Consider the following 15,080-nt stretch of genomic DNA (forward strand, 5'->3'; position numbering starts at 1 on the left):
AGAAGAAGTAGTTAACAGTATTTGTACACATCAAAAAGTTGTTTAAATCACAGTCATAGTCTGAGCATCTGAACGTTTTGTGCTTTTCTAGATTCACTAGGAATTGTATGGCACATGGCATAATTTAATATATTCCATTTTTCTCCTTAAATAGCTGCCTTTTTGCAGGTGCAGGTCACCTGGATCCAGGCAGAACAGACACCGTAAGAGTAAAGAGGCAAAACACACCTTTAACCTTCTCTCTCTTTATTCATAAATCAGCTTAGAGTCCACTGCACAGCGAGCACTGAGTGGACTGCGGGTCCAACATGACTGACTACCAACACTTTTAAACTGCTTTATACCCAGAGAAGCACAGTTCCATTAAGATACCAAACACGATGCTTTCGTTACATGAAGAGGTGGGAACATTTCACAAAGAGCATAATTCCAGTATGTCGAAGAGTCTCCACGATTTTTGGTTCTATAAATACAAGTTCCAGGGTTTTTTTTTCTCCTCTCTTTAAAATCACTGTTACTAAATCACTGAGATGTATCCTGATCAGGATGAGTCATGATTGATTGACTGATTCAGCTGCTATTAATATTTAGGTGACTGTGCGTCTGTGCGTTTGTGAACAAGAAAGAAACAGAAGTGTGTTAATATACAGAAATGACTGAAAGGACACCACTTTTACTGCACGTGGTGCTTTTTTTTTTCTTTTTTTTTTTAGGCTTTACAATTCTCTTTTTAACACTGCAATAATGGGACCGAGCAAATTTACACAAGGACTTTTTTTTTTTTTTTTTAATTACTTAGTTATCTCTTTTTGATGCTGTCATTGCAGAGTGGTTTATATTTATGGATGAGTTCCTGTTTCATCTTGCTATCAGTCCATATACATGGGGGAGCTGGGAGAGGCCGGCATCTGATCCATGATCCTGCAGACGTAACCGGCTACGTCGACTGAGCGCTCCTCGTACATCTGAATGAACGGATCTCTCTGAGGTGGATTAAAAAGAAACAAATTATTACATTAACTCAAACTCCTAGAAGAAAAAGAAAAACATGAAAGGTTAGGGTGACTTAACATGAACTCACCAGCAGCTCTTTGTACTTTGGCCTTTTTGATTCATCCTTTGTAAGGCTTGAGACGAAGATGAGAAAGAAAGCAGAGGTGTTAAATTATGGGAGGGTGCAGTTCGGTGATTAATCCACCGGGGGGCAGAAGAGAACACAGCACAGACTACAAAGAGACAGAAATTCTTGTCTATGGAGGTATTTCTTACCACACATTGACAAAGGCGATGAATTTGGGGGAGAAGCGCCTCTCCTCCGAGTTGCTGAGTTGCGGCGGGTCTCCTCTCACCACTTGGGTCAGCTGATCAAACACACTGTTCCACTTTGGGTAGGGAAACCGTCCCGTGGCCAGCTCATACTGAAACACATAGCATTAAAGTTCAAGCACACTGAGAGCGGAAAACTACAAATATGGCGTAAATCCCAACATTTTCTGCAGATTGCTTTATTTCTTAATAAACATTTACTGCATAAAGCATCTTTGTTTAGAGAAGAGAGCAGAGGTGCTACTCCACACTATATTTAAATGTGCTAACGGTTTAAAGGTGAACTTCAGACCTCCAACAATGATTATAGTGCAGGTTTATTGCTCATACTGTATGCACTGTCATCATGGGCCTAATAAAAGAAAGGTCGCGCCGTCTCTGGAAACCATGAGGCTTTCAGCGATTGGCTTTTCTTCCTTTGTTCTGGTCTGTGTGTGCTGAAGGTGCAGTGTGAAGAAGCTGGAGCACCGAGTACAGAGAAGCCTGTGCAAGCAGAGGGAGAACGTGCAGCCTGCATGTGAATCCAGAACCCTCTTATTGTGAGGTTAGGATGCCAACCAGTGTACCACCATACGAGATGTAATCCAAGAAGACTGCTTTTAGAACAAGTCTGCCACATTACCAAAACCAGTCACCACTGTTGTTTTAAACTGTATCTAACAGTTTAATATTCAGTTTGCGAGAAATTTAAGTCTTGTTAAAGTATTTGTTGATTTTTTGGGGAACCCCCCCAAAGCTTAAGGCTGACTCTGCCTTCAATAGGGATTTGTTGCAACGATGCCCTCTGTACACGTTCCTGTGCTTCAGTTTCTAGACCAAAAGAACAACATGCAAAATATGTAATACAATTTCCACAGTCATTTGTCCAGGTTCTTTCAGGACCTGAAGAGACGTAAGAAGAGCTGAAACTCACCAGTGTGATTCCCAAACTCCAGACATCTGAGCGGACATCGTAACCTTGCCGGGACGCGCTGGGGTCTATTCTCTCCGGCTGACAACAGAAACAGGACGAAGCAAGCACCTTTAAATTGAACACTGGTTTTCAAGGAAAAGAAAAGCTCATCAGGGGTTTTTAGTGATGGAAACAAACTACAAACCAGTGGTCCCCAACCTTTTTTGCGCCACGGATCAGTTTATGTCCAACAATATTTTCACGGACGGATAAATACAACAAAATAAAACCAGTACCGGGAACCAAAAAAAAGAACATTTATTCATAACACACAGGAAAATACCCAGGGAAACAGAGTTAACGATAAAAACGATTAAACAAGTAATGATAAAAACCCCCGAAAACCATAAATTTCACACCCGAGCCTCATCTCTCGCGGCCCGGTACCAAACGGGACCGCTGCTATAAACCACACGTGTGTTCATTAAAGATAAAAACAGTCTGAATCACTAACATATTAGCAAGTACATTAGTGAATTAATGTTCTGAGATGATGCATCTATGCTGTTGAACTGCTGAGACAGCTCCTGAGCAGGCTTATGCTCTGACCATAAGAGATAAACAGCGTGTGTCTTGGAGTCTTAGAAAAGGCGTTAACGCAGCTTTGAATCACCTCCCAGGTTGGAAAGGTTTGCCCCTATAATGCAATAACTGTGCTGCAGGCTTTAGACACCAGAGGTCACTGTGAGTGTTCGGTTTAAAACTGCACACCCTTTCTTCCTCAGCGTTAACAGAAAGAAAGCCCACAACCTCCACAGTGCAAGGAAAGAACAAAGGATTACTTTAGTTTGGATTTTAGGATCTAACCCAAGTGTTTCTCTTGCATTTTAAGTTGCACACAAGATGGTAAGAAAGAAATCTGTGCTTCCAAAACCAACAGCTAGCCCTAAGAGCACTAAACCAGCTCATCGCCTCTGGGCATGCTTCCGCCTGCACAACGACATGCCATCAGCTCTGAGGTTCATCAGCTCGCTGCCTCCTTCCTGCCTTGCGAGGCTTCTTCTGACATTATCAACCTTCACTTTGTCTCAGAGCCGCAGAACAGACACGGGAGCAAAGTGCGTCAGAGAGCTGCAGAGATCTCCTGCTGCAGCACTGAGAGGAGGAGGCACCTCGCTGGCCCATTTACAGGCCTGAATTAGAGGCTGATGTCACCCAGCTGAGTGGGACGCTCTGCGCTGCAGCAAGAGGCTGCACGCATCTACCAAGACTTCGTCTACACAACCACTGCACATAACGTTAGTGAAGAAATCATTAGACAGCATTTTTTTTCATATCTGGATTTTCCTCTCCAGTAATCAGATTTGCATCTTTACCCTGAGAAACCAAACTTTATTAGGCTCTGAGCAAATCTGTAAAAGCCGAATAACTGTGCTGGATACAACCACAACCAAACTACTAAAGTAAAGAGAAACTGGTTCAAATTTAATACTAAAAAAAATAGAAAATTAGCCAAATTATTACAAACTTTATCAGAACCACTAACAGCTGTGAACAAGAGCTACTGGTCCTCTAAAGTCCAACATCCACATGCATCCGGTACAGGCTATAGCCTGAGGTAAAGTGTGTGCTCTGTTCCCAGCTGCACCGAGGTCTGTTTTTCTACGTCACTGAGCCTGTAGTAACCAGCAGCACGGCGGTCACACACCTGGTGTGTGTGCCAGCTGGAAACCAGAAACTGGAGCTGAGATTCCTGCACGCTGAGCTCACAGCCGTGGGAAGCTCCCGGGTAACTTGGTTCATACAGAGTCATGAATGAAGCGCCCTGCCGCGGCCTTTGGGAGAGCGGAGAGCGTGCAGAGGAGGCCGCGTACCGCCGGGTCCTAATATCGCCTAACCAAATTTAGAATGGAAACTGCTGCAGAGAGACAAGGAGGGCTAGGAGGTACGGAGGGTCAGAAGGAGGTGCCCCCCAGCTGACGTAACCCTGCGGCAAAAATAACCTCAAGCGATGATGTCACGATGAGATCACCTCTTTGAAAGCTTTGGTTGCATGCACACACGCAAGCATGTGTACGACACACAGTGTGATTAATGAGAAAAAGCAATGTGACAGATTATTTATCGTCAGATGTTTGACCTGTACATTTAAAAAAAATGTTTATCAGCATTTTAAATAATTTTTCCAAATAATAGCAACAGATCTCCAAATATTCTACTTAAAGTCTCATAAAGAACTAAAAATCCTTAGAAACACATATTCGACTGTTTCTTAAACAATTCATTTTTTCTCCTCTAACAGGATTTCAGGTATTGAGGATGGTGTCTCTGCACAGACTATCATTAAGACCTTCATGTGATAGAATAGGCTGAACTGTTGTAACCTCTGACTGTCTGTCGTTTACAGTCAGCACAAAACCCAGGAGGAACATTCAAGACCAGTAACCTTCTTACTGATAAGTGAAATTATTTAAAATAACCAGTTAATAGTTGATTGGTCCTCATTGTAACTACTCAACAGCTAAGTTCTTGGATTCTACGAGGCACTAGAAACCTTTGAGACTCTGCTTCAAAAATTCTGCAATTTATCAGATTTTGTCAGCTGCACTTTCATGCATCGACTCCATTCTACCACATCCCTGTGCTGCTAAATACCAGATCCAATTAAGCAGCACAACACACTCAAAATATGCTGAACACAGGTTACAAAAAAAAAAAAAAAAATTGTGGAAGAAGCAAAACTTTTTATTAGAAAGCAGAAAAAGCTTTTTAATGCAGTCGGTGCAGTTTTATGTTCTGGTGATCATTGAAATTAATGCTTCAAATAAGTACCTAGAGGTGCTTCAGCTCATTTCAGGGACTCTGATGTTTATGAAACCTGTTTGAAGCGATCGTTGCCGCGTGACTCGCGTCATTATCCCGATGGCAGCAGCCATTAGAAGATGGTTAACTGAGTCTATTACGAGATGGGTAATTTGCAGGAAAAACACACAGTGAAGGTTCATTGTCTATCCCATCCCCAATCTCCCCAACTATCATTTACCCATAATGCATTTTGTAGCGTATATTACAAGGTCTTTCTCAGCCACTTTAAATTCAACTTTACTGGTGGCACTTTGTTTATTCAGTTATTCATGGTGCTGCAGTCAGGTATACAGAGAGCTTCACAAAAGCCAATTAGCTGTTTTTTGGGGGGTTTTTTTAAACATCCCATTAACCCACCTCTGTCCTGAACTAGACTCTTACTGTGAAAATTTCAAGAGATCAGCAGCTTCAGAGATACCAGAGTCTTTATACAAGGAGAAGACTTGAATAGAAATCTTAGCATGTTTCTATTTAGAGCTCTTCTAAGATGAGCAGGAACAAAGATTTTCAAACCTCATTTAGACCCGATTTTCAGGTAAAATTGCCACAAAAATGAGCCAATTTTGTGTTTTGTTTTGTTTTTTTTATTGAATTTTTCTAGTGATTATAAACATGTTGTTTTAATGTTTCATTAACCACTGAAATTCATGTTATTGGCTCTTTCCAAGTAGCCACAATTTCTTCCATAAGAATGATGGAAATACACAATGACCAACGTTAGACGACACATTTTCTCCATCCTAATGTTTAACTCAAGCTGTGGTATTGTAGATGGCACTACTGGAACATGGCTGGTTCACTGAGTAACAGCATGGATAAGCAGGTGATAAATAAAGTGGACAGTGACTGAAATACTGGTTGGTCAGAGCTGTCATTTTCCATGAAGCTCAATGGACTCAAGCCGATTTGTGGCTAACTCTACTTCGGTAACCTCATCCTGTTACTCACCGCCATGTACGGTCTGCAACCGGCATCTCTGGTTTTGGCGATGGAGTCCACCAGCTGACCGCTGATGCCAAAGTCACACAGCTTTATGTTGCCGTTCCTGTCCAGGAGGATGTTTGACGGCTTAATGTCTGAGTTAAGAGACACGGCTGGTGAAAAGACACGCAATGATCCAAATGCATTACAATGGTGAAAGTCAGGTATCCTCTTACCTCTGTGTATAATTTTCAAGTTTTCTTTTAAGTGGTTAAGCGCCTTCACAGTCTGTAACATGCAAAAACAGAGTTTAGGACAACAAGACGATAATCGGGCTTCTAATATGGATAAAATAAGGAAGACTCAAGTCCAAAAAACTTACAGCTAAAGTTATTTTTCCTAATATTTCTTCTGGAATCACATCATCTAATGAGCCATATACAAACTTGTAAAATTTGTCTAACGAGGTAGCCATAAGTTCCATACAAATCCAGCAGTCCCCCTGAAAAAACAAACAAACAAGGAATATTCAGTCACTTGTTTCCTTTGAGGTGAGACATTATTGTTCATTCTGTAACAAAGTGACTTCATTTCACCTCTCTGAACAGAGCACCATAAAACTGCACGATGTAAGGACAATCACTACTTCTCATAACCACGTCCAAGTCCATCAACAGCTGCTTCTGTTCTCTCTCATCAACTGTTGATCGAATCCTCTGAAAATGACAAAATGCTTCCATACGTATCAAACAGACTCACAGACATCGCTCCCGTGTTCAGTTTTAGCTCAGACAGAGAAAGGGCAATGATCACCTTGACCGCCATGATCTGGTTACTCGGCTTGTGCACCATCTTGTTGACGGAGCCGTAAGCTCCTCGGCCGATCTCGCCCAGATCTTTGAGATCTTCGGCTGTGAAGTCCCAGTGCTGCTCTGGGGAGATCTTCAATTTTCCCGAGGACTCGATGCTGTGTGTCCTCAGCCTCTCTCTGAGAGGGAAGAAAGAAAGAGCCGGCCAAAATAATGAGAAACTGGATGAACTACATTAACAGACAAGCCTGGGGGAAAGCTCACTCACATGTGAGGGTTCTGGAAGGGCGGCCCGGCCGTGTTCAGTGTGAATCTAGTCATGGGTTTGATGGGAGGATTGGCAAAGTTCAGCTTCAGGGCTTTACGTTTACCTGAGCGAGAGAAACATGAATCAAACGCCGATGAAACGACCAAACTCATCCCACACGACAGCTCCGAATGATCAGTGATTGAAAACGATACCAACCATGAAATGAGGCAACACAAGGACTGGGCAGATGATTAAATGCATCCCAACCTCCTGAAATCTATAGATGACATGCTTTTTATAGATTATTGGGATGGGAACTGGCAACCTCTGCAACACCTGCATATTTACAAAAATACTCATCCGCAAGCCTTCGAACATATTGTTGGTAATTTCGCCAATTTTTCTAAACTTAGCTACCCCATGAAAAGACCAAAGAGATGAGTTTGTGAGCGGTGTAGCATTTCTGTTCCATGACATTCTTTATTACTTTCTGGATTCAGTCCATTCATCCATTTTCTTCGTTCTTGCAGTGAGGTTCGAACCACTGCGCTGTGGATTCAATCCACATCCAGAAACTTTTGAAAGGGTTCTTCACGATTGCCTAAATGCAAATCTCAATATTATAAGAAAACCTATTCCATTCAATTTTCTTTATGTAGCTTTAAATCACAACAACGGTCTTCAGACGACCCCCTGTGAGCAAGCACTTGGTGACAGTGAGAAGGAAAAACTCCCTTTCAAAAGGAAGAACTCTCCGCAGAACAAGGTAGAAGGGGAAAAAAAAATAAATATTAATGATAATTTGGAAAAAGTCTAATGTCACCATCTTGAGGTTCTCAACAAAATTAAAAGAATTCAAACTTCATGAACTGCAGGGCCCCAGTTTTACAGATTTATTGCATTCATCTTCATCAGACAACAATGCAAAAGGCACCACCTGAGGTCACATGCTTCTAGTCACATGGATGTTGTTACCAACTGGAACATGAAGACAGAGGTAAACAAATCTGTCTTCAATATCCTTCTGCATCCAGGGATTCAATTCAGGCATGCTGCAGAGAGAATTTTCATCCCCGATAGAGATATGCAGTCTCAAACTGCACAACAGCATTAGCATGAACACACATATTGGAGTTTATTGGATTAAAATGGGATTAATCCACCAATGAAAACAGTCCCCAACAAACGTACAACTTTTCCAGTTTAAATAATGTCTGCTTAAAACCACACTGGCTGTAGCTTTTGGGAAATCGATAAAAACACAGGACGTTTTTATTTCTATTCAGGTTTGCTGACAGCTCAGTCAGTTACTTTGGTCTTTTCATGGGAACAATACAACCCTCACCCAACCACATTTTTCATAAAGCTCATAATAATGGAATTAAAAAGAAAAACATGGTGGGTCCGATAAGATGCATTCTAAAGTCAGAAGTTTTATAGATTTGGAGTACTAGATTGTCTTTGTACAGGAAGCAGACAATCTTGTAATATTTCCATGTTGAAATCCAGACGGGGTTTTTCCTGGCTGACTAGACACGTAAGCATGACTGAGTAACAAACAGAAGGCAATGAGTTATCTTGATTAAAAGATCAGCGCACTTTCCTAATGTTTGTATTTTGTGATTTTTGAGGAAATGGACAACAAAAAAAAAAAATCTGATAATAACACTAAAAAGTTTACTTGGAAAAACAAGTGAATGAATCTCTTTTTGAATAAATCTACTTTAATCAAAAAAAATGCAAATAAATAAGTGAGTGGAGCAACCTCACTGACTCAACTGCAAGCAGGCTGATACTGGTGTACAGTCAGTTGCCAGTTTAGTATCATTAGCTAAAACTGAAACGATCTACTTGAGCAGTCCTGCAAAAAATCCTCCCTCGTGAAGGTCGTTCAGACAGCTGTTCTAAGCACTCAATGTTGCCTCATCAAAACAATCAGGGTACATCAAACAACAGAAAAACCAATCAGTCCTGGTAATATAATGGGTATGCATCTTTATAATTTACAACTCATACATAGTAAAGAGGTGGGGCTTTTCAAAGTAAATCTGATATCTCCATGATGACACTTGATGATGTATAATAATCTTTAAAAAAAACAACACCTTAAAAGTGAAAGAATGAAGATGATTTCAGGGAAATCTATGTTATTGCTTTACACAGGTGTTTGATCTGCAGGTACTGATATAAATGTGGTGGCCTAAATAATAGAAAAACCTGTAGGTACAATGCATCCTTGAGTTAAATCCAAAGTCATCTGGTCCTCTGTTACCTACGACATTCTCCAGAGACCAAAGACACAAAATAACCAAGATCCATTGGATGACAGCACCTTTCAACTCTGGGTCTAGGGGGCCACAACAGCAGAACATGGCCTAAGAATAAGTTTTCCCCGACTGGAGACTCTGCCAGACACTCCCAGACGACCCTCAATCTGCAGTTGGATGCGACAGACCTCATACACAAGCTCTAGCTTCTTTCTTCATAAGAGGGGTGGCGTTCCATGTCCCTAACACCAGTCAGGGCAGCCGTGGACCAGACGACAAGGGCCTCCACTCAATCCGCAAGTAACCAAACCCCTACAGCTCCTCACGCAGTTGGTAGGAGTCGTAGCGGGTACTATAAAGAGGAGGATTTACTGCAGGACTGCTAGATTGGACCGTTTGGCTGTACAGACCAAATAAAATAGCAGATGAATGCAAACTAGGCACAAAAACCAGTGAGAAATGATCATGTCACTGTTTATGTTTCTCATAATCATAACTTGCATTACCATCTGGCTTTGTGCAAAACTAAGAATTTAAAGACTCAAATTTCCAAAGCATGTCAACAGTAGATGAAAAAAATACCCAGACACTGATGTTGATGCAGAGACAGAAATCCAGCATGCTGCTTAAACCACCTCCACTTACAATGCAAACAGACCAACCCAAAGATAAACATGAAGGGGGGTGGTGGGTGGGTGGGGGGGATGTAAGAAAGAAAAAAATAAAATGAAATATATATTGGGAAACATGCTCCTCAGGCCAACTGCTCTGATTTCACCTTGAATCGAAGGACAGCTCACTCCACCCAAAATACCACAGGAATGCGAGTGCTGAAATTCCACTAGGTTTCAATGGAAGAAGTTGTGTGAAATGACAACTTCACAGTGTGCGTACCTTGTCTCGACAAGAAAGGGCTATGCTGGAGTGCACCAATGCCAAGGGGAGGGAAAAAAAAAGTAACACACAACACTTATACAGGCACTACTTATGCTGGTTAGTTGCACACTGAAAACCAGCCAGGTAGAGCTTCCATTGCACTTTTTAAACTGGTGTTTCTTTGGTTGGCAGAAGGGGGAGAGGGGGGTCCGTTGAGAGATCTCGTGCCAAAATATCAATGGAAGCTCTGAATTTTAGGCTTGTGCCGACGAGAACAGACACGCTTTTCCTGGAAGTGTGTCTGACAAAAAAATAAAAATAAAGGTCTTTTTGCGCAGCACAAAAATCCTGACGTGGACAAAACAAACAACATTTCTATAACTGCATGCGTCTGTAGCCTGATATATCCTGATATCTGAAAAGGTCATATTAAAAGCATCAGGTACCGGCACAAGCCTACTTGAACCCATCAGAAGTTTTGACTCAGATTAGTGAAGAACAGCAGGACAGACTCCCCCATACCAGACTGTCAGGCAGAAACAAAGGGATGAGAACTGTTGGTGCTGAAGCAAAAGAGATTTGGCTTACTTGGGGGAGCTCCAGACAGGTTTATCTGAAACCCTAGAGGTGAGAAGACAGCTTTTTATTTTTATTATATTTCACCTTCCATATGCCAGCCTGTGTTATATACCTCAAGAGATAGACTACTACTTTGTCAGTTTTGACTTTGACATCCCAACAACTCAAAAGCCCGAGAAGCAATTTACAAAAACTGCCCTGGCTTTAGTTTCGGAGCTGTCAAACATTCGGGTGCATCTATCGCAGGTTAAATGCATTTCCTGAATGGCAATGCACTGGCATGCACGCATGTTTATGAGCCAAGCACTTGGAGCAGGATGAGGTGTCAGTCAGTGAAGAAGGAAAAATGGCCTGCAGGTAAAACTAAAAAGGAACGAGCATGACTTATGATCGTGAAATTATTTGAACTTAAAAACAACAACAACAACAACAACAACAAATGTGTACATAAATAAAACACTTTTGTTTTTCCTCTTAGGACAGCTCACCATCCATCAGCATCACGGGAGGAGTTAGGAATCGTTAGTTAGCAGCATTAAAATGAAAGATGAAATACAGTCAGGGAAAAGTAAACAGACAGGATTACGTGACGTAAATGTAAATATAAAAATTAAACAATCAAAGCACTTGAAGGTTATGTTATCGCTAACGTTAGGCTTAATTAAAGTGGCATAAAGTTTATTATTGTGACATCTACGAGGGCTGAAAAATGCATGCATCTCATTTACACTGATTACATTAAAGTGAAATACACCTAATTCCAATCAAGCAATATTCACCTTCATGATTCAGGGATTCTTACATCAGTATATTGTGAGATTTATTTTCTAAATCAGAGTATGTAATAGCTGTTTCATTTTCCCAAGAATTTACTATCCAGATTAAACACTGTATTTTTAAAGTCATCTGCTTATCTGACTCTACTAAGTCAAGGAAGTGTGTAGCTACCTGTTTCACTCTGACATCTCCAGCAGGTGTTGGACTCTGAAAGTTAAAATGAGAGACTGTTTGTACAAAAACCACAGCATAGGTAAAGAGCATTTTCGTGTTGTGGTACTGAGAAAGCCTTCACTACTGTCTGCACAAGCAAGTATGGAGATGTGCTGCACTGAGTTGCATAAACCTGCTGCTTAATAGATCTGCAAATAATGCATCCAATATAACTAAACTCCAATAACGAATCCAGCTATTTAACTTACGTTATTTCCATCAACGTACAGCAAATACTTCTGAGAAAATCTTAATCGTTGGGCGTTTTGATAAAGTCAGCCTACGTAACACTAACATAACTGAGGTGCAAGCCACCGTGTACGTGTGGAAGATCATCTTGAATGTCAAGAGTGCTGCAACCCAAGTGCATTCAGAAACACTGCTCTAATCTAAGCTGAACAATGTCCCTCCACTGTCTGTGTTATTTACCAACATAAATATTTTAATAGGTTTATGTACGATAAAGAAATATCACCGCTAGCTAAAATTGCCTGTTTTTGTAATGGGACTTGGCGAGATTATGTCCAGGCAATAGAAAAACAGGATGCAACGGGGCAATAAAACACCAAAAAATGGTAACAAGGACATTTAACTCGTTAGCAAAGAAATAATAAATTGATTATTTTTCCAATTGGGGAACTCGGCAATAACAGCTCTCCTGTCTGAGAGGGGATGCTAGTCCGCTCCCTTGGGAATGTTTTTCAGTCCTGGGAGTAGCCTGAGCCTCCCACGGCTAGCCTTGCTAACATTAACCTTCACTGCAGCAGAATGTGAGCCCTCCCCTCCTCCTCCAGCTTCACCAGAATATTTTCCCACCGCCTCCCACTTACCCTGCATGCTGCTCATGGTGGTAATGTGCTGGGACTGGGACTGCTGGTGTGCTCCTGCGTTGTTGCTGCTGGGTGTTGTTGAGTTGTTAGGGCTGGGAGTCGCCATTGTTGTGTGTTTGAATTCCATCAGCAGCACCCGGAGCTGCAATGCAGAGACTCGGAGAGCAACTTCACTCCCTTCCCCACGGCCACTCTAACCGTTGCTAGGCTAACAGCCGCAAAAAAAGGCAGGCAGCGGCGCTTGAAATGCCGTAAATTGCTACAGCTTTTTAAAACGTCAGGGCTACGTTAAAGGCCACCTTTGTACCAACGTTAAAAAAAACAAACATACAGCCAGCTAGGCTAACTAAACTGGCTATCCCAGAGGCTTTACGACCCGCAATCAGCTGACCAAATGACACGGACATGTCAACACCCACTGTTTGGAGGGCTAACAGTGCCAACATGAAATGCGTCGATAAATAATTCATTATCCCTGACGTTCTCACACTGCAGGCGAAAGCGCACCAAATCCGATTTTTTTGACCCTATGCGACCCATATCCGATCATGCTATGACAGTGTGAACGGCGCAAATCCGATATTTTCAAATCCGATCTGGGTCACTTTCGTATGTGGTACTGAATCCGATACATATCCGATGTTTTAGAAAGCGACTGCTGTTTGAACGGTCATGTCGCATTAAATCCGTCTTTTACGTCACTGACACAAGACAGACGCCAATTATCAGCACCGGAGAAGCGCCTGAGAAGACATCGCGAACGCTTCCTGGCCATCCAGTGTAGATGTCAGTGAAACTGTTGGGAAGACAACATTGGAGAAACGTGAACATTTTATTTGTACTGTAATCTGCAGATTCTGACAGCAATAAGGATCATTATTAGGTTATTTACATTATTATGTAAATAACAAAATAACTTAAAGTAAAAATTGGGAAACGTAAAGTCCGAAGTCTTTATATTAAGGGCCATCAGTCAAACAATACTGTTTGGTCTGGGTCTAAACAGCGCGTTGTGTGACATCTTCTTTTGCGCATGCGGGCCGCTTTGAGCGTTCACACTAGAGCGCGTTCGCATTTTATCTGTAGTGTGAACAAGCAGACAAAAAAAATCGGATTTGATCAAAAAATTGGAATTGAGCATTAAGACCTGCAGTGTGAACGTAGCCTAAGTGAACGGACATAAACACTGGACTCATTTGGAAGACGGTGGTGAAAAACGGTACACCAGTATATTAGATATAATATGATAATTAATCAACAGACTGTTCTGTGTAGATCTCTCCTAAAAATACTATAAATGTGTACATAACTCTCAATTCTCATTGAAAAAGCCCTTTTCATATTCATTTGTTTGTTGTTATTTGTTGTTTGTTAGACTTTCAACACTTATAACAGACAGCTCGTGTTTAGAATACAGTTGACTAAATTTTGATAACAAATATTTTTTTTAATCTGGCATGATATCACTCTTCAGCATCTGCTGGTCCAGATGTTTCTGAAAAGGTTCTGAGTTCTTTCCCTGCATTCAAATATTTTCAGTGTCAGTTAATTGATGTTAATTAATTAATTGAAAATAAAACGCTATAAAGAAGTATAATACAATCTGAACATCAGGTATAAAAACAAGCAAGTGACACAATTTAAAATATACTGACAGTGCTCCACTGAAACTGTCCAGTCCAAGATTAACTTTGATATCAGCAAAACTTATTTGTTGTTGAAGAAATAAAACACTGAAATGAAGAAAACATCACCTGTTTGATATCACCTAAGAGGAGTAAATCCAGTTTTTCCATCCATTTAGAGATTAGGGTGAGTGCTTTGGAAACAGAGTGCTGGGAATAGACTTCTTTTCAGGTGTGCCAATTAGGTGAGATCTGACAGCCTGGGCAGCTCATAGCTGCTAAGGCAAACTGGGTGTTAGGCTAACCACAGATTTCCAAAAACAATGGAGCACTTCTCCAAGTAGACTCTACATTGACAAATCATTTAGACATTTGAAGATCGTGTCACTACATTCACAACTAAAAAATAAATAAAAATAAGAAAAAAACCCAAAGTGTATTTGGTGAATGTAACAACAGAAAAAGCATTTGACTTGCACTTTGTCCCACGATCCTCCATCATTACCAGTTGGGATTTGGGATACCTGGCAGCCAAGTGGACACCAACACTAACTGATTGTGGCAGTCATCCATTCTCTGTCTTGACTTGCTGTACAGGGTAACCATATGCTAGAGTCTGTTGGCGATTGACAGCGTAAATTATTCCATGATGCACTGCAGCACAGGAAATACAAAATAATAAAACAGTGAAATAACTCAGTATGTTTTCAAATAAAATGAATGGATATTTATTAAATCAATTATATTGTATTGTATTGTATTTATTTACGGCTTGATTTCATTCATGTAACTTAATTTATTTATTTATTTAGTTATGTCATTTTGGCACCTTTGTCCCTCCATACATAAG

At 41.0% G+C, this 15,080-nt stretch overlaps 1 protein-coding gene across 4 annotated transcripts; it reads right to left on the reverse strand.

Annotated features, from left to right (window-relative positions):
- Window positions 1-229: 229 nt before the first annotated feature.
- Window positions 230-12,989, reverse strand: map2k4a (mitogen-activated protein kinase kinase 4a). 4 transcript variants are annotated; one of them, XM_026164028.2, is made up of 13 exons: window positions 12,606-12,989; window positions 11,734-11,769; window positions 10,795-10,827; window positions 7,082-7,184; window positions 6,818-6,992; window positions 6,601-6,720; window positions 6,387-6,506; window positions 6,241-6,292; window positions 6,032-6,159; window positions 2,240-2,317; window positions 1,270-1,418; window positions 1,082-1,127; window positions 230-983 (listed from the first exon to the last, which is right to left on the reverse strand). In XM_026164028.2, exons 1-13 carry the CDS (start codon window positions 12,730-12,732, stop codon window positions 870-872), a joined length of 1,281 nt encoding a protein of 426 aa, XP_026019813.1. In that variant the 5' UTR covers window positions 12,733-12,989; the 3' UTR covers window positions 230-869. The 4 variants fall into 4 exon arrangements, with proteins under 4 accessions (XP_026019813.1, XP_026019815.1, XP_026019814.1 ...); XM_026164030.2 differs by lacking the exon at window positions 10,795-10,827 and having other exon boundaries at window positions 7,082-7,172; XM_026164029.2 differs by lacking the exon at window positions 10,795-10,827.
- Between the last annotated feature and the right edge of the window lie 2,091 nt (window positions 12,990-15,080).

The sequence above is a fragment of the Astatotilapia calliptera genome, chromosome 4, assembly GCF_964374335.1.
Source record: "Astatotilapia calliptera chromosome 4, fAstCal68.1, whole genome shotgun sequence".
NCBI classification, from domain to species: Eukaryota; Metazoa; Chordata; class Actinopteri; order Cichliformes; family Cichlidae; genus Astatotilapia; species Astatotilapia calliptera.